The 20,252-nt window shown below is 42.2% G+C and overlaps 1 protein-coding gene across 1 annotated transcript in view; it reads left to right on the top strand.

The window, feature by feature from the left end:
- Nucleotides 1-20,252, top strand: part of MYLK4 (myosin light chain kinase family member 4) — a 229,708-nt gene that overhangs the window by 191,072 nt on the left and 18,384 nt on the right. The window contains exons 6-10 of the mRNA XM_073550150.1: nt 3,997-4,102; nt 4,242-4,335; nt 6,671-6,780; nt 14,555-14,696; nt 16,827-16,897. Coding sequence (XP_073406251.1) covers nt 3,997-4,102; nt 4,242-4,335; nt 6,671-6,780; nt 14,555-14,696; nt 16,827-16,897 — 523 coding nt within the window. The remainder of the gene's footprint in view (nt 1-3,996; nt 4,103-4,241; nt 4,336-6,670; nt 6,781-14,554; nt 14,697-16,826; nt 16,898-20,252) is intronic.

Genomic DNA, 20,252 nt, shown 5'->3' with positions numbered 1-20,252 from the left:
CCATTACCTCTTCACAGTGTGACAATATCAACCTATTTGTCAATTTATTTACAAATTTCTAATGAGATTCAAGGGTTTTCCCCATGAAAGGTGTCCATGAAAGGTACATGTCTGATCACTGGGGGCTAAATTTCTCCTTACTTTGGTGAAAAATTGAATAAAGCAATATAATTGGTCAGGCATGCTGTCACTCCATTCAATATCCATAGGACTGATGGAAGTACATCTCCATCTTTCTCTTAGGAATAAGGTGGCTCAGTGGTTAGCACTGTTGCTTTACATGCTGGGATCCTGGATCAAACCCCACCAAGGACAACATCTCTAAGGAGTTTGTGGGTTTCCTCCAGGTTCTTCCCACATGCCAAAGACATACTAATAGGGAATTTAGATTGGGAGCCCCATTGGCTGGGAGATATCATATAATGAGAGATATCATATAATGATATCATTCAATTGTGTGTCACATAAGGATTCTCTTAGAACTTTTGCTTCCCCCTGACCCCGCACCTTTCATGCATAAATACCTTTTTTATATCGGTTCAGATGTATGTAAACTGCCACGGTCCGGTCCGATGGGCGGGGCTTATTCACCTGCTCCCCCCTCCCTGTCTTGCTCTACACAAGAAGAAATGCATAGAGCAAGACATGGAGGGGGGAGCAGTTGAATAAGCCCCGCCCAGTGGACCGGACAGCGGCAGTTTACATACATCTGAACCGATATAAAAAAGGTATTTATGCAAGAAAGGTGCGGGTTCAGGGGGAAGCAAAAGTAATAAGAGAATCCTTATGTGACACACAATTGAGTGATATCATTATATGATATCTCAAAAGAGGGGTGACATATTGCCTTTAATGTTGCTATATAAATGAGTAAAATGTGTGACCAGTCTTACTGCAGCATCGAAGGACAGGACCTTCATTATCATGATCAGTGTGGATCCCAGTGATAAGACTCTCCATGAGAGAGAAACAGCACAGAGTGAACCTTTAACCCCTTAACCCCCGGAGCTTTATTCGGTTTTGCATTTTCGCTCTTTGCTCCACTCCTGCCCAGAGCTATAGCTTTTTTATTTTTCCGTCAATATGGATGGCCATGTGAGGGCTTATTTTTTGCAGGACGAGTTGTACTCTTGGATGACACCATTGGTTGTACCATGTCGTGTACTAGAAAATGGGAAATAAATGCCAAGTGCGGTAAAATTACAAAAAAGTGCAATCCCACACTTTTTTTTTTTTTTTTATTGGTTCACTAAATGCTAAAACTGACCTGCTATTATGATTCTCCAGGTCAATATGAGTTCATAGACACCAAATATGTCTAGGTTCTTTTTTATCTAAGTGGTGAAAAAAATTCCAAGCTTTGCTAAAAAAAAAAAATTGTGTCATTTTCCGATACCCGTAGCGTCTCCATTTTTCGTGACCTTGGGTTGGGTGAGGGCTTATTTTTTGCATGCCGGGCTGATGTTTTTAATTATACCATTTTAGTGCAGATACAAACTTTTGATCACCTGTTATTGCATTTTAATCCAATGTTGCAGCAACCAAAAAAATGTAATTCTGGCGTTTTGACTTTTTTCTCACTACGCCGTTCAGCGATCGGGTTAAGCCTTTTTCTATTGACAGATCAGAAGATTCTTAACACGGCGATACCAAATATGCGTGTTAGTGATGAGCGAGTATACTCGTCACTCGAGATATCCTGAGCATGCTCGGGTGATCTCCCAGTATTTGGATGTGCTTGGAAATTTAGTTTCTGTCACCGTAGCTGCATGATTTGCAGCTGCTAGCCAGCCTGAATACATGTGGGGATTGCCTGTTTGTTAGGAAATCCCCACATGTATTCAGACTGTCTAACAGCCGCAAATCATGCAGCTACGGCAACAGAAACTAAATCTCCGAGTACATTCAAATACTCGGAGATCACCCGAGTATGCTCGTGAAATCTCAAGTAACGAGTATACTCGCTCATCACTAATGTGCATATTTGATTTTATTTTAATTGTTTATTTTGAATGGGGCAAAAGGGGGGGTGATTTGAACCTTTATTTTTTTAAATATTTTGAAACACTTTTTTTACTTTTTTCATGCTTAATAGTCTCCATAGGAGACTAGAAGCTGCCATAGATCGATCGGCTTTGCTACAGAGAGGAGATGGTCAGATCGCCTCTATATAGTACAATTGCTGACATCCTATGAGCACCGACCACTGGGTGGCGCTCACAGCAATCCGGCACTGACAACCATAGAGGACTCCAGGAGTCCAGTTGTCATGCCGACACATCAGTGACCCACATATTTCCAGCGCAATTGCCCGAAGTGTCATTTAAATGCCAGTGTCAGCGTTTGACAGTGGCATTTAACTAATTAATAGCCATGGGTGGATCGTGAATACACCCGCGGCTATTGTGGGCACATGTCAGCTGTTCAAAACAGCTGACATGTCCCGGGAAAGGGGAAAGATGTGGACTCACCGCCGTAGCCGACTTCAAAGGGAGGGAGTCCGACATCGGTGTACTATTATGCCGGATGTCGGAAAGCAGTTTAAGAATATTCCATCCTATATCAAAGGGGATTGCAGGCATCATGGATATTTCACGTCGGCCTACAGGTCCTGTCTAAGTGTTCGCTCACACTGGCGCATAAATCAGAAGTGTGAAATCCGAAAAAAAAAAATTGGATTGCTCTCGGACCAATGTTATTCATTAAGGCAGTGCAGATCTGCATATTATTTCTCAGCTGTATTCGATGTGAGGAAAAAGTCACATTATTTCACTCCAAAATTGGATAGTGTGAAAATAAATTGCATGCCATACAAACAGTAGTCTAGCATCTGAAGTTTACAGATACACAGCTACATGGCTGTGGAGTAAAAAAAAAGGTTTGCATACGGACAGCACACGAGTGACAATCTTCTGAATGAGAATGGAACTGATTATTTATACGCCACTGTGAGCAAACCCTAAGGATATGTTCCCATGTGCGGAATTGCCGTGGCAATTCCTCAACTCTCTGCCTTGGGAAATCCGTGAGAAATCCGCATGCGTAATTCCCGCGAAAAACTAGCATTTTGCAAACTTAATTAGCTTGCAGAATACTAGCGTTTTCCAAGCAATCTGTAGCATTGCTTGGAAAACTGATTGACAGGTTGGTCACACTCGTCAAACATAGTGTTTGACAAGTGTGAGCAACTTTTTACCATTGAGGCTGCCTATGCAGCATCAGTAGTAAAAGATATAATTTTAAAAATAATAAAAAAATAATGATATTCTCACCTTCCAGCGGTCCCCGCAGCCTTCACGATCCTCGCGATGCTTCCAGCGAGTCCCGTTCCCAGTGATGCCTTGCGACAATGACCCCAGATGACGTAGCATCTCGTGAGACCGCTATGTCATCACAGGTCATTGTCGCAAAGCATCACTGGGAATGGGAGCTACTGGGAGCAACGGGAAGGCTGCAGGGGCCGCCAGAAGGTGAGAATATCACGATTTTTTATTTTAATTCTTTTTTTTACAGGGATATGGTACCCAGGGCCTGGAGGACAGTCTCCTCTCCTCTCGTCCAGACCATGGGTACCATCTGCCCATTTTCCGCTTTCTTTGCACATGGTGGGCATAGCCACATCCGGAAAGTAAGCGGAACAATGCATTCCTATGTGTGTGGAATTCCCGTGATTCCACAAAAAGAATGAGCATGCTGTGTATTTGTTCACGATGCAATTCTGCCGTGGAAAAATACGCAGCATTAGCACAGCATGTGCGGAATGCCTTTGAATACAATGGGTTGCTTATTTTATGCGTTTTTGCGGCAAAAATGCATAAAATCCGCGGGAATTCCACATGTGGGAACATAGCCTAAAAGGAACCTGTCACCCCCCAAAACACTAACTTCCAGCTATTATAGTGGTGATGCATATGACCATGTTATAAAATGCTACAGTTTCTTTACTCTTCTCCCCTTTAGATTTAACCTTCTATTTGCTTTTCAACCCCTTTATAGATGTCACCCCTCCACCTCCAGCCCCTTTTGATCACAGAATTGTTTCAGCCAAACATGCTCAAATTAATAACTTTTACATGGTGGAGAAGACTCAGGTACTTGGTGGGTAAGTCCCTATCCAGCTGTGTTTTATATTTATGAAATGCTCATAATTCATATTTAGATGTAGTATGAAGGGTTTCAGTAATTGTAGTTTCTTCTTTATTTTTTCTATTATTAATATAAATTGCTGCTTTTATTTACAGTGGGAGGTTTGGTCAAGTACACAGATGTGTAGAGAAATCCACAGGACTTAACCTGGCAGCAAAAATCATCAAGGTCAAAGGACATAAGGAAAAGGTTTGTGACGGTTCTAACTGTGTGACATTAACAAATTATGCCATGGTGTGTAAAAAAGAAACTAAAGAGGGTACATGAACCTGTAATTATCCTTTATGTGTTACATGTAATGTTATAACACTCGGAAGCTGTATGTATTTGGATTGTTCTTCCCTAGAAGTATTGCTTTAAGGAGAGGTGATATCCTTAAATACAGCAGCCATTGTAGTCTGTACAGCAGTGGCCATGCCACCATACTAGTGCAATGCCATGAAGTCTTTGTGCGTTTGTCATGTCATGGTATTTCAACTGTAAGAGTTGAAAACTAATCTTAAACATGTCTACAAGTATAGTTGCCTAGCTGGCTCTGGAGCTATGCCCACTCCATGCAGCACAAGTACTGGTTGTGTTATATAGCCAGCGCCTCACAGTAGGGGCACTCTCATGGGAGTGCATGTTATACCATTGGGCAGTGCTGATCAGCTTTTTTTTCTTATGCCGATTCGGCATGAGAAAAAAATTGCAGTATGCTGCAAGTGGTTCCGCAAATCTGTTTATGCGCACCGATACAAGTCTATGGATGTGCGTAAAACATTAGTCTACACTCTGATGTCAAGAGATTACAGGTTCCAGTCCCCTACCAGGATTAATTAAAAATGAAAAAAGAATAAAAAATATTTTAAAAAAATATAGGACAACACTCAAAATTATTAATGTGTAAAATTACCTTCCTTTTCCCTCCCAAACATAAATAGCAACATGTAAAAACAAAAAAATAACATATTTAGTATTACTACGAACAGAATTGTTTAAACTGATGTAATATAAAAATATTTATCCTATAGAATAAACACTGAAACTGGTAAAAGTTCAAAACACCAAAGCTGCAAGCCCCTCTAGAAATGCAATAAAAACCCGATCAAATGTCACGTGTAGCCAAAGTTTACCTATCAGCTCGCCGTCTAAATTAACAAGCTCTCATACATGTCCACACATGTGGATATAAAAAAAGTTACCGGTGTCAGAAAATGACAACACACACCAATTTATTCTTCTTTTACAAATTTCTGAATTTTTTTTTACCACTTACGTATCCAAAAATACATAATTATACTTTTAGTATCTCCATAATCGCATTGCTAGATCATTTTTACTGGATAATGACTGCCAGAAAACAAAATCCCAGAGATTAAGGGAATTGCTTTTTTTCACCATTTCACAGCACTTGAAATTTTTTGCACATTTTTCATTACATTATAAGGTATAATGAAAAACTATTAAAAACTACTCTTTCTTGAAAAAATCAAGATATCATATGGCTATGTTGATGTAAATATAAAAATAATTATGGCTCTTTGATAAAGAGGAGGAAAGAAGAAAGGCTCTTGGAAGAAGGGGGACAAAAAAATTGCCTAGTCTTTAAAGGGTTAACAGTAAGGGATTTAGAATAAATGTCCAATATTAAAACCAAAGCCTGCTTCTGTGTACAAGTGACGGATTACCAGACTTCAGAAATAAAATAATGGGCCTGATTTATTGATGTAATTTCTAGCTTTTTTTGTTTTTCTCCTGTTTTTCATTTGCATTTTAATATTTTTTAAAATTGTGCCTTTTGGGGGGTTTATTTTTGATGTGTTCACCAGTTATGTTTTTAATATTCTTCATTGTGGGCAGAGTTTAGGATTTCCAGCTGTTTTTGGCTAATGCATCAATTGCGACTCTAAAATGTCACAAAACTTTTTTGTAGAAATGTGTCCCTCTGGATTGTTTTTATGTCCGTCCAAATTGATCCTCAACTTTTTTGAAACATTTGAAGCTGAACATTTGACTTTTTGCGCCAAAATAGTCTAAAAAATAAAAAGGCAAAAATGAAGAGCTGTTTTTATTTTGTGCAAAATTCATGAACCACATTTTGAGGAATTTGCCACAAAAATTAAATTGAAGACCACAAGACAAAAAATAAAAGAAAGGTAACTTAAAAAAATTGAAGGATGAATTGGACCAATGAAAATCTTTAGAAATAAGTTTATGAACATTTCTTTTATGTGAATTTTCCATATCATGTATAAGACCTGACCTGGAATGATGCATGAAATGGCAACCGGCCAACTTGTGGCAGGGTTTTTTTTTCTTCCAAGACATATGAAAGTTTATATAATATATGTCTCCAATTTGTATGCCTAGAAATCCATATGATATAAAATTGGCAACATTATATGGAAAAGATTGCTGCTTGTATTCACCGACCAAGAAGTTGTTGAACAAGAAATACCTTTGTAGCTTTTCACTTTCCGCATGACCACAATGTTTAAGATGACAGCAGTGGTATTAAAGAAAATGTAACCTTTATTTACAGGAAGAAGTGAAAAACGAGATACAAGTCATGAACCAGCTGAATCACACGAACCTCATCCAATTATATGATGCGTTCGAGTCTCGGAATGACATCATTCTTGTCATGGAATAGTAGGTGCTATTATTGATATTTTAATATGTTTGTTCCATACAATTCTCACTAATCTTTGCCATCAGTATGCCCTCTCCTTTACTGTAATGAAGGCTGAATGGTGGAAAAATGCGCAAAAAGTCAGTGCAAAAATAAATTATTTACGCTCACTCAACTCAATAATTATAACTATTTTGCTAATGCAATTTTGGATAGAATTGAAGTTCTCTTTTATTCTCATACCTAAAGAATTGGGTACCTAGATTACTCTATTGTCAAAATTCTCTTATTTTCATATAAGACATGAGACTTAATAAAGGCATATATTAGCCTTAAAGAAGCAAAGACTAATAATTTGTAGCAATGCATCTGAAATACTAAGCTATTCAGGAAATATACCCTCTGTGATGATCAGCTGAATTTGCTTGAGGAAGCTGCAGCTAGGAAGACAGATTACCTTCAGTGGCCCCTATAGAGCTAACGTAGTATTGCATGACAGGCATTCAATTGAATTGCCAGTAATCCCGAACCTTGCCTTTGGCGGTCTCCCATTCCTCGCCGGCTGCAGAGAAGGCTGCTCAGCAGACTTGTCGATCCCTGCACTCTGCTCAGACTAGCATTGTGGGTTTGGTTGTTGCTGCCACCTCTGGTCCAGCTTTAGCAAAGCATGCTGGTCAGCAGCGAGCAACTCCAGTGACTAAGTTCTCCTTTCAGTCCACTGAGCCATGCCCGTGGGACGATCTCTCATTGGAGATCGGAGGTCACATGCTCAGGTCCTACTTCTGCTTTGATTGGATCATCAGGAAGGTCCCAGAAGGTTGTGGCTACAAAAGCCTCGCATGGCCACCCCGCGATGCGCTATGATAGACATTAGTTCTTATGTTTATAGTGGTGTGTGTGATGATGGATGTATGAGACAGGTGACTCATTATGAAACCCCTTCCCTTTGATACGCATGTTAGTAGGGTTTAGAGGTTAGAGTCAGCACTTAGTACTGGTACTGCCTAGCGCTGCAGTGCATTCAGCTCACTCATCCATTAGCGCCAGTGGGCGCCAGTCAGCACAAGCATCACAGTACCGCATATGTTGCAGCGTCTGTCTTTACGGCGCCGTGCACAGATAGTGTGCTTTCCAGCACTAAGCTCAGGCTGGTTAGTGGCGAGACGCAGTACCGCTCAGAGCAGTAGGCTAATACTTGCTGTGCCCTGTGATGTTTAACAGGGCACAGCGTTCCTGGGGAACTTTCCCTTGCCCCGCAGTAGCGGTTCCAGGTGCTAGTGGGTCTAGAGGGGCACACTTCTCGTGTCTTAGAAGCAGTGTCCTGTGACCTCACATTAGCGCTCCTCTAGCCGTAGCCTGTGAGGTTTAACAGGCTCCAGCATTGGTTTCATGCAGACTCTGTGCAGTAACAGAGCCCGTTTCCTATCACACCGAGTCAGTGGTTACCCGTCGGTGTCAAGCGAGCATTTTACTACTCGCTGTCCATTGTTGTATGGCAGTAGTATACCATCTTTGCACGGTGGACCCCGGGTTGTGATAGCAACTTTTCATAATTTATATTTGATGCAATCCACAAACCCTAACATTATCATAGCACCAGGGTCTGGCTAGCAATGATGGAAGATCAGCTTCTGCAGAGATATATCCAGCAGCTGGAGGGCAGGTTGGCAGCTCTCGAGCGGTCAACCTCAGCTGCGGATGTTACTGCAGTCGCTGTTCAGGCAGCTGCAGGGGCAGCCTCTTGCGCCTCCACGTCCATTCCTGCCCCGACTTTGTCCTGGCTCCCGTTGCCCGAAAAATTCTCCTGTAGGGGTTTCGTGAGCCAGTGCTCTATTCAGCTTGAGCTGCTGGCTACGTGATTCCCCTCAGAGCAGGTTAAGGTGGGATTTATTATCTCCCTCCTGTTGGGCAGGGCTCTGGAGTGGGCCACTCCACTGTGGGAGCGTGGTGACCCCGTGGTTCAGAGTGCCTCCCAGTTCCTGGTCTCCCTGAAACATGTCTTTCTGGGGCCATGGGTCACACACAATACCGCTCTCCAGTTGTTGACATTGGCGCAGGGACCCTCCACAGTCAGCCATTATGCCATCCGGTTCCGGACACTGGCCTCCGAACTGGAATGGCCGGACAAGGTGCTTACACCAGTGTTCTGGAGAGGTTTGGCAGAACATGTCAAGGATGCTCTGGCCACCAGGGAGGTTCCTGTTACTCTGGAGGAGCTTATCACCATCTCCACCCGCATTGACCTCCGCTTCATGGAGTGAAGGTTGGAGCGCTCCCAGTCCAGACCAAGGTTTAGGTTGGCCCCATCCTTCTCTAAACCTCTGGAACCCTCCGATCGGGCGTTCGAGCCTCCTGAGGCCATGGAGGTGTCTCGTACGACCTCAAAGTCCCATTCAGTGCACACCCCCCTAGTCTGTTTCCAATGTCAACAGCCTGGTCACCTGGCTAACAGGTGCCCACAGTGGATGGGAAATGCCCACATCTAGTGGTAATCGGAGGAGGCCCGCTAGACACCGGAACTTTCTCCTCCAAGCTGTCCTTCAAGGGTACGCTAGAGTTCGGTCCCTCCACTCTGGTGGTAGAGGTTTGCGTGGATTCCGGAGTGGATGGTAATTTTATGTCCTCAGCCTTCGCGCAATGGCACGCAATCCCCTTGGTTTTGTTACCTCATCCTGTTACCATCAGAGCGGTGAAATGCTCAACACTATCCTCACAGATCACCCATCAAACTGCTCCACTAAGGTTCTTGTTGTCTCCGTCCCACCACGAGACATTATCTCTCCTTATTATGCCCGAGGGTATCGATCAGGTTCTCTTAGGGGTTCCCTGGTTGTGTTGCCACTCTCCTCATATAGAATGGTCCTCGGGGAGAATTCATGGCTGGAGTAAGTCCTGTGAGGGTAGATGTCTGAGGGAATGCGTACAGGTTGCCTCCACTGAGGTCCCTGCAGACCTTTTCTTGCTCCCTATGCAGCAGTACGCGAACATGTTCTCCAAGAAAGCGGCAGAGACTCTTCCGCTGCATCGCCCCTATGACTGTCCTATTGACCTCTTGCCTGGTGATCAGCCTCCCCGGGGACGAGTCTACCCCCTGTCTCTCCCGGAGACAGAGGCCATGTCACAATATATCAGTGAGAATCTGGCAAGAGGATTCATTAGGAAGTCTGTGTCACCAGCGGGGGTGGGATTCTTCTTCATTCAGAACAAGAGTGGAGAACTACGTCCTTGTATTGATTACAGGGGTCTTAACACCATAACCGTTAAGAACAAATACCCTCTGCCCCTGATATCAGAACTGTTCGATAGGCTGCATGGAGCCAGGATTTTCTCCAAGCTAGATCTGTGGGGGGCCTGTAACCTGATATGTGGCCATGAGGGGGACGAATGGATGACGGCTTTCAACACCAGGGACGGCCACTATGAGTACCTGGTCACGCCCTTCAGCCTTTGTAATGCCCCAGCCATCTTCCAAGACTTTTGTGTGGAGAAACGGGGTTAGTGGGTGCTCTCATCCGCTGGCCCGGCTGTCTTTAGCAAGACTGCATGGACCAGGGCTCATACCACTGAACGCCCGCTCTATCTCCTTGTGGGCAGAACACTAATTTATATTTGGTGCGATCCACAAACCCTAACAGTAATACATAAACATTAAAGCTTCCCTTTTGCTTTTAATGGGAAGTTGCCATAAAAAAAATCAACAATTGAAAAAATGTAAAGTATTACAATTTTCATTTTTTTTTCAAAAATTATCATTTTCTTTTAATGATTTAAAATATGAAAAATAATTTTAAAAGATTTTATATTTTCCACTTTTAAACACTAGGGAGGAGCAGCTGCTGAAATTTGCCATGAAAACCTAGTGTAGTGCTAGCTCACTTTTTGACTGTAGTAAGTATGGGCGGGGTTTGCTCACATGGGTGTGACATCACCCCTCCCCTCAGCTTCTGGGTGCTTGCAAAAGGATAAAGGACAATGAAAATTAGGATCACAGTATGGAGCCATTTTGTTGGTGACTGCCAGTAATACTAACAAGTACAGTGTCATAGAGGACGGCCAGTAGCGCTGATTTTGCTAGTTGGTGCTGGTTGTTGTATCATAAGCTGAGGTTGCATACACGATGTGTAGCACATGCTACGACTAGAGTACCACACACAAAAATTAGATCCAGGGCTCAGGGTAGTATATAACATGATGAGGTCTTGGGCTCAGCAGAGTGTATCGCACAGGATGGGATTAGATACACAGTAACTAATGTATGTAATTTGTGACCTAACTCTATCCTTTTCTATGCAAGCAGTTGTGTAATGTGTGACCCCACTCTCCATCCATTTCTATGGCAGCAGTGGTGTAATATGTGACCCCGCTCTGTCCACTTCTATGGGAGCAGTGGTGTAATGTGTGACCCCGCTCTGTCCACTTCTATGGGAGCAGTGGAATAATGTGTGACCCCGCTCTGTCTATGTCTATGGGAGCAGTAGTGTAATGTGTGACACCACTCTGTCTGCTTCCATGGGAGCAGTGGTGTAATGTGTGACCCCACTCTGTCTACGTCTATGAGAGCAGTAGTGTTATGTGTGACCTATTCACTACATTATTACTCCCCAGCGGAGTCATTTAAGAGCATAGATCATAATTTTGCAGCCTGTACAAAGTAATTTTTGTCCTATTGAACCCCCTAGATTCCCCATATAGTCCTCCATATAGCACAGTAATCCCCACATTGCCTTCCATAAAGTACAGTGGGCCCCACTTAGTGTACCATCCAGTATAATGGCCCCACATAGTGCTCCACAGTATAATGGCCCCTAATAGTGCTCCATATAGTATAATGGCCCCACATAGAGCTCCACAATATAATGGCCACACATAGTGCTCAATACAGTATAATGGCCCCACATAGTCACCATGATGGACAATATATACACAGCTCTGCTATGTCAGATTACAGTGATATAGCAGAGCTGTGTCAATGTGTTTTGAGCACAGCAGTGTGATGATTTCTCTGCTGAGCTCTGAACATGGCAGTGAGCTTCAGCCTGTATTGTACTACTGATGTCAGGCTGTGATCACCACTCCCCCCTGCTGCCTGTACTCACCTCACCCTGGATCTCCACTCCCCAGTACCTTCTTTCCTCAGCACCTCCTGTTAAAGCACAAACTGAGCAGTGTGGGTGGTGACAGGGTGAAACTGGAGCTTTCAGGCTTCAAAAAGATGGTGCCGATCTCACAGCTGTGACCTGGATAGCACATGTCATAGCTAAAGGCATCCACAGTGTAGGAGATGCAGTTAGACAGCGACCGCAGACTCCTATGTATAGTGGTGGCGTATTTAATGTGTGTAAGTGTCCTTGCATACTAGCAAATGCAAATGGTTGCCCTCAGTGATTGAATAAAAAAGTAAAAAAAAGTTAAAACAGTGAATTTAATTATCTTTAAAATAAATGATTATACAATCAATAATATTATTTATTTTTATGGTGCCATTTATTCCATGGCGCTTTACATGTGGAATGGGGTATACATAATAAAAAAAGTACAATAATAATGAAACGATACAAGTCACCAACTGGTACAGGAGGAGGAGAGAGGATTCTGCCCACAAGGGCTCACACTGTACAAGTGATGGGTGAGAATACAGTAGATGATGGTAGAGCTGGTCATGCAGTGGTATGGTGAAACATGGGTTACTGCAGGTTGTTGGCTTGTCAGAAGAGGTAGGTCTTCAGGTTCCTTTGGAAGGTTTCCATGGTAGGAGAGAGTCTGATATGTTGGGGTAGAGACTTCCAGAGTAGGGGGGGTTGCACTGGAGAAATCTTGTATGTGATTGTGGGTGTCATGGTTAGGACATGGTTAATGTCCTGTTCTCACAGGGTTAACTTTTGCTGGCCTCTCTTTGGATCTGGGAGGGGTATTTATACTCACTCCAGACTAGCATTCCCTGTCAGCTATACTGTCATTCTGGCTGTGTCTGACCGACCCCCCTGGTGTGCGTGTACTGCATTGCTTGTTTGATTCCCGTGTATGACCCGGCCTGTCCCCTCACTCTGAACTCCGTCTCACGTTTTAGGTACTATTGTCTTCTCTGGTTCTGACCTCCTGGCTTGGCTATTGTTACTCCGCTACTGTTTGCCCCTATTGTACTGTCTATTGCCTGTTCTGGTTTTCTGATCTATTGTTATGTCCTGACTATCCGCTCTGTCTAACCATTTGGTACTGTCCTGCTATCTCGTGCATTGACCCCGGCTTGATCTGGTTTCCGCCCCTGTCTATGCCCCTTGGTAACTTGTCCCGTAGTTACCTTTCTAGGAGTTTCCCTGCAGCTCCTAGTAGTGTGGAGTTTAGGCCATGCCCCCAGCAGTCACATGTTTCAGGTCCTGATAGTTTGAAGCACGCATTGTCACCACTGCTGCACTGCTCCACAGGTATCTTTGAGCACAGTTTTTTGTACTCAGGACATGCATACTGGCTCAGTGAGCGAGTGTAGTGTGGTGTTCCTGACAGTGGGAAGATAAGGGGGAGTAGAGAAGGAGATATTGTGAGGATCGGAGGTTGCGTGCAGGCAAGTACCGGGAGACGAGGTCATAGATGTATGGCGGACACAGGTTGTGGATGGATTTTTATGTCATGGTTAGGGTTTTGAACTGAAGTCTCTGGTTAACGGGGAGCCAGTGACGAGATTGACAGAGAGAACAGGTCAGGCAATAGCCGGGGAACAGGTGGATTAGTCCAGCAGCAGAGTTTAAGGTAGATTGCAGAGGTGCAAGAGTGTTAGAAGGGAGGCCACAGAGCAGGAGGATGCAGTAGTTGAGGTGAGAGATGATGAGGGCATGGACTAGTGTCTTTGCAGATTCTTGATTAAGGAATGTACGGATCCTGGAAATATTTTTGAGTTGAAGTCGCCAGGAAGTGGAAAGGGCTATGATATGTGGCTTAAAGGAGAGATTAGAGTTAAGGATTACCCCGAGGCAGCGAGGAATATCACAGGTTGGGAAAGCGGGGTGACATACCAAGTGGATATAAGCAGTAGGGGTAAGGAATATTGCAGGTTGGAAAAGCTGTTAACACAAAAATAAAAATCTAAGCATCTTTAAACAGGTTTTCCGGTGTCAGAAAAATGTTTGTTCCCTGGCTTTTTAAAATATAAACTATGTCTCATTTAACCTCCGCAGGTCTAGCACTGAGTCTTTGGTGCTGGTTCCAGCATCTGTTATTGTCTGCACATTGAGAGCGCTACAGTCAATTAGTGAGATCATGTGCTTCCGACTCGGGCAGAGCCGCTGAGATCAGTTATTGACCGAGGTGCATTTGACATGACAGACAATGACAAACACCGAGCTCAGGGCTGGAGAGTCAGCACTGGACCCGGAGAGAGTGATTAAACCACAGTTTGTTTTTTAAAACAAACTGCTCCCAGGGAAACCAGAAAACCCTTTTAAGAGGGGTCACCCCTTTATGCCCCGATAACAGCAGTGGTTGACTTATTGAACCTATTGAACCAAAGCTTTTTATATAAAGGGCCAGAAAGCACTAGCAAGAAGTAATACTATAATAATATACCCTCTGATTTTTTATTACCCAAAACACTTTGTCTCTTAAAGAGAATGTTTGCCATTAAGAAAGTATAATCAATTACTTTGTTTATTATTTACTTTCCTAATTTGCCAATGTAACTTTATTATCAAATTAAGTAAACACATAAAACCATATGTAAACTGAACAACATGAGACAAATTATTTGGTTTGTATATAATACCTTGGGTTATATATTTATGTGGATTATATCCTTTTCAACAGTGTAGATGGCGGAGAATTATTTGACAGAATTATTGATGAGAACAGCAATCTCTCAGAAGTGGACACAATATTATTTATAAAGCAAATCTGTGAAGGGATTCAGTACATGCATCAAATGTATATTATACACTTGGATCTTAAGGTATTGTAAATTTAAGCATATCTAGACATCTTCTTACTATTATAATATGCTTTGGAATGAAATTCTATAAACCTGGACTGGGACGTATACTCATCTTGTGCCTGATGTGTTTTCATTTGTGATCCTGCTATGTATGAGCATAGTATTTAGATCTAAGTACAATATAAAGTCCATATTCATATACATTCAGTATATATAAACATTCCTGAAAGTACAATTGATATTATCATCATCTTATTACCCTGGAGAAAATAAGTATTTGATACACTGCCAATTTTGGAAGTTTTCCCACCTACAAAGAATGAAGAGGTCTGTAATTTTTATCCTAGGGACACTTCAACTGTGAGAGACAGAATCTAAAAAAAACAGAACATCACATTGTATGATTTTTAAATAATTAAATTGCATTCTATTGCATAAAATAAATATTTAATCACCTACCAACCAGCAAGCATTCTGGTTCTCACAGACCTGTTAGTTTTTCTTTAAGAAGACCTCCTACTTTGCACTCATTACCTGTATTAATTGCATCTGTTTGAACTCAAAAGACACCTGTCCACACACTCAATCAATATCTCTCCAACCTCTCCATCATGGCCAAGACCAAAGAAATGTCTATGGACACCAGGGACAAAATTGTAGACCTACAATGGCCTACAGGACAATAGGCAAGCAGCTTGGTGAGAAGGCAACTACTGTTGTCGCAATTATTAGAAAATGGAAAAAAACACAAGATGACTGTCAATCTTGTGTTCGCCAATGACCATCTGGATGATCCAGAGGAGGCTTGGGAGAAAGTCATGCTGTCAAATAAAACCTTTTGGTATCAACTCCACTCATCTTGTTTGGAGGAAGAAGGATGGGCACGACCCCAAGAACACCGTCCCAACCGTGAAACATGGTGGGGGAAACATACTTTGGGGCTGCTTTTCTGCAAAGGGGACAGGGCAACTGCACCGTATTGAAGGGAGGCTAGATGGCATCTGGTATTGCAAGATTTTGGCAAACAATCTCCTTGCTTCAGTAAGAGCATTGAAGATGGGTCATAGCTGGGTCTTCCAGCATAACAATGACCCGAAACACACAGCCAGGGCAACTAAGCAGTGGCTCCATAAGAAGCATTTCAGTGTCTTGGAGTGGCCAATACAGTCTCCAGACCAGAACCCAACAGAAACGTTTTGGAGGGAGCTGAAACTCAATGTTACCCAGCAACAGCCCCGAAATCTGTGAGATCTGGAGAAGATCTGTATGGAGGAGTGGGCTAAAATCCCGGCTGTAATGTGTGCAAACTTGGTCAAGAACTACAGGAATTGTCTGACCTTTGTAATTGCAAAGAAATATTTCTTTACCAAGTATTAAGTTCTGTTTTTCTATTGTATCAAATACTTATTTAATGCAATAAAATTCAAATTAATTCTATTTCTCATAGGTGAAGTGTTCCTATGATAAAATTACAGTCCTCTCCATTCTTTGTAGGTTTGAAAACTTGCAAAATCGGCAGTGTATCAAATACTTATTTTCCCCACTGTATATATCAAGCTAGGACTGACCCACTGGACAACAGCTGATTTGACTGGTGGGTCTCTATGTAGGAGTTGGCCAACCATCCCCTATTTGAGCAGTACTTGGCACAATACACTTATTCATTATGACAAACAAATGCAGCATTATTATTATTATTTATTGTTATAGCGCCATTTATTCCATGGCTCTTTACATGTAAGGAGGGGTATACATAATAAAAACAAGTACAATAATGTTAAGCAATACAAGTCATAACTGGTACAGGAGGATTGAGGACCCTGCCCGCGAAGGCTCACAATCTACAAGGGATGGGTGAGAATACAGTAGGCGAGGGTAGAGCATCTTATCAATCAATTAACAAACTATCCAGTTTATTATATAGAAGCAATGCTAAATTTGATACTGAGGGTAATGTAATATCTGCATGTAGCTGTACAGTTGGCCCATAGAGTCAATGTTACTGGTGGGCCCTACGCATCTCAGTCTGACACTGTTATATATAATATAGTTTATTCCATAAATAAGGCAACATGTACATTGTAACCTTAAAGCTAATTGCATAGTTTCAGTTAGTAATATTGTTACTTCTTTCATATTTGATTTCAGCCAGAGAACATTATGTGCGTGAGTCGAGCAGATTATCAGATCAAAATTATTGATTTTGGCTTGGCTAGAAGGTAAATGTTTGATCTTCAGATCATAGTAATGTGGGCGCTATAGAGGGTGTCCAAAGAGGAACTGAAAGAAATGTGATTGTTGTTTTGTGTTTTCTGTCATAAAAGAATTTTGTTTATGTTTGCTAGACACATTGTGGGCCATATATGAAAACTGTTCAAAGAAAAATGTCTGTGTGGGAAATTCCCACACAGCAATGGCATAAAGTGAGACTAGGGACTTTTTTTTTTTTAAGTGGCGGAGGAATACAGTGCGGAAGGATACCTACCTTCCGTCATTGGATTCCTGCAGCCCGTAGAGAACGGCAGCAACAGCTGATGCTGCAGTTCTCTACCCAAGATCGTCGTGGGACACACTCGTGGACTGCTTCGGATCGTGGGTGAGTATTTTTGTGGTTTGTTATGTTAATATTTATTCCGTAAAAGACAATGGCTTCGGGGAACAATGTGACAAGTATTGGTAAGTATGTTACTCTATGTTATATGTACTGTATGTCTATGTATGTATTGTATGAATGTATTGTATGTAGTATATATGTAGTATATATGTGGTATGTATGTAGTATGTATGTAGTATGTATGTAGCATGCATGTAGCATGCAGTATGTATGTAGCATGCATGTAGTATATATGTAGTATGTATGTAGCATGTAGTATGTATGTAGCATGCATGTAGTATATATGTAGTATGTATGTAGTATGTATGTAGCATGCATGTAGTATATATGTAGTATGTATGTAGCATGTAGTATGTATGTAGCATGCATGTAGTATATATGTAGTATGTATGTAGCATGTAGTATGTATGTAGCATGCATGTAGTATGTATGTAGTATATATGTAGTATGTATGTAGCATGTAGTATGTATGTAGCATGCATGTAGTATATATGTAGTATGTATGTAGCATGTAGTATGTATGTAGCATGCATGTAGTATATATGTAGTATGTATGTAGCATGTAGTATGTATGTAGCATGCATGTAGTATGTATGTAGTATATATGTAGTATGTATGTAGCATGTAGTATGTATGTAGCATGCATGTAGTATATATGTAGTATGTATGTAGCATGTAGTATGTATGTAGCATGCATGTAGTATGTATGTAGTATATATGTAGTATGTATGTAGCATGTAGTATGTATGTAGCATGCATGTAGTATATATGTAGTATGTATGTAGCATGTAGTATGTATGTAGCATGCATGTAGTATGTATGTAGTATGTATGTAGTATGTATGTAGTATATATGTGTTATGTATGTAGTATGTATGTAGTATGTATGTAGTATGTATGTGGTATGTATGTAGTATGTATGTAGTATGTATGTAGCATGTATGTAGCATGTAGTATGTATGTAGCATGCATGTAGTATGTATGTAGCATGTATGTAGCATGTAGTATGTATGTAGCATGCATGTAGTATGTATGTAGTATGTATGTAGTATTTTTTTTTTTTTTTTTTTAAACATTTAACACATTAGCCGGATGATGGGCCTACTACTGTCCCATCATTGGCTAATGTGTCAATCACTGTCATGGTAGCAGGCATCGCCAGATGGGACTTGTAGTCCCATCGGACGATGCTTGCACAGACCCCCGGACATCAGCACAGCCCCCCGGCAGGCCGGCACAGCCCCCCGGCAGGCCGGTACAGACCCCCACAGGGTGCACAGACCACCGGCAGGCCGGCACAGCCCCCCGGCAGGCCGGTACAGACCCCGGGCAGTCCACACAGCCCCCCGGCAGGCCGGCACAGCCCCCCGGCAGGCCGGCAGAGACCCCCGGAAGGCCCGAAATGACGGCGCATCATGATGCGCACACACCGCGCATCATGATGACGTCAGGCTGTCAATCAACTTTGAACTTCCGTTTCCGATGCCGACTTCCGATATTGAAAAAATATCGGAAGTCGGTATCGGAATTCCGATACAGCAAGTATCGGCCGATACCCGATACTTGCGGTATCGGAATGCTCAACACTACACATGACTCATTGGGTCAAAATATGGAAAAATTATAGCTCTCAATATGTGGTGATGCAAAAACTATTTTTACAATAAAAAGCGTCATTTAGCGTGTGACAGCTGCCAAATATAAAAACCGCCATAAATAGTAAATCAAACCCCCCGTTATCACCCCCTTAGTTAGGGAAAAATGATAAAATTAAAAAAATGTATTTATTTCCATTTTCCCATTAGGGTTAGGGCTAGGGTTAGGGCTAGGGGTGTGTTGGGGTTAGGGTTGGAGTTAGAATTGGGGTGTTTCCACTGTTTGGGCACATCAGGTGCTCTCCAAATGCAACATGGCGTCTGATCTCAATTCCAGTCAATTCTGCGTTGAATAAGTCAAATGGTGCTCCTTCCCTTCCAAGCTCTGCCATGCGCCCAAACAGTGCTTTACCCCCACATATGGGGTATCAGCCTACTCAGGACAATTTGCAAAACAACTTTTGGGGTCCTATTTCTCCTGTTGCCCTTAGGAAAATAAAAAATTGGGGGCAAAAATATCATTTTTGTGGAAAAAAAATATGATTTTTTATTTTCATGACTGGGCGTTATAAACTTCTGTGAAGCACTTGGGGGTTCAAAGTGCTCACCACACATCTAGATAAGTTCCGTGGGGGGTCTAGTTTCCAAAATGGGGTCATTTCTGGGGAATTTCAATAGTTTAGGCACATCAGAGGCTCTCCAAATGCACATGACACCCGCAGACCATTCCATCAAAGTCTGCGTTCCAAAACATCACTACTTCCCTTCCGAGCCCCAACGTGTGCCCATACAGTAGTTTTCTCCCACATATGAGGTATCAGCGTACTTAGGACAAATTGGACAACAACTTTTGGGGTCCAATTTCTCCTGGTACCCTTGGGAAAATAAAAAAATTTGGGGACTAAATGATCATGTTTGTGGAAAACTACGATTTTTTTATTTTCATGCCCGGGCATTATAAACTTCTGTGAAGCCCTTGGGGGTTCAAAGTGCTCACCACACATCTACATAAGTTCCTTAGGGGGTCTAGTTTCCAAAATGGTGTCATTTGTGGGGGGTTTCCACTGTTTAGGTACATCAGGGGCTCTCCAAAGGCAACATGACACCCGCAGACCATTCCATCAAAGTCTGCATTCCAAAACATCACTACTTCCCTTCCGAGCCCCGACGTGTGCCTATACAGTAGTTTTCTCCCACATATGGGGTATCAGTGTACTCAAAACAAATTGGTCAACAACTTTTGGGGTCCATTTTCTTCTGGTACCCTTGGGAAAATAAAAAAATTGGGGACTAAATGATCATGTTTGTGGAAAAAATACAATTTTTTCAATTTTCACGCCCGGGCATTATGAAGCACTAGGGGGTT

This window comes from Dendrobates tinctorius, unplaced genomic scaffold (assembly GCF_039654945.1).
Source record: "Dendrobates tinctorius isolate UK_male_01 unplaced genomic scaffold, ASM3965494v1 ptg000163l, whole genome shotgun sequence".
NCBI lineage: Eukaryota > Metazoa > Chordata > Amphibia > Anura > Dendrobatidae > Dendrobates > Dendrobates tinctorius.
Note: the sequence above shows the minus strand (reverse complement) of the source record. Positions and strands in the feature narration are given on the sequence as shown.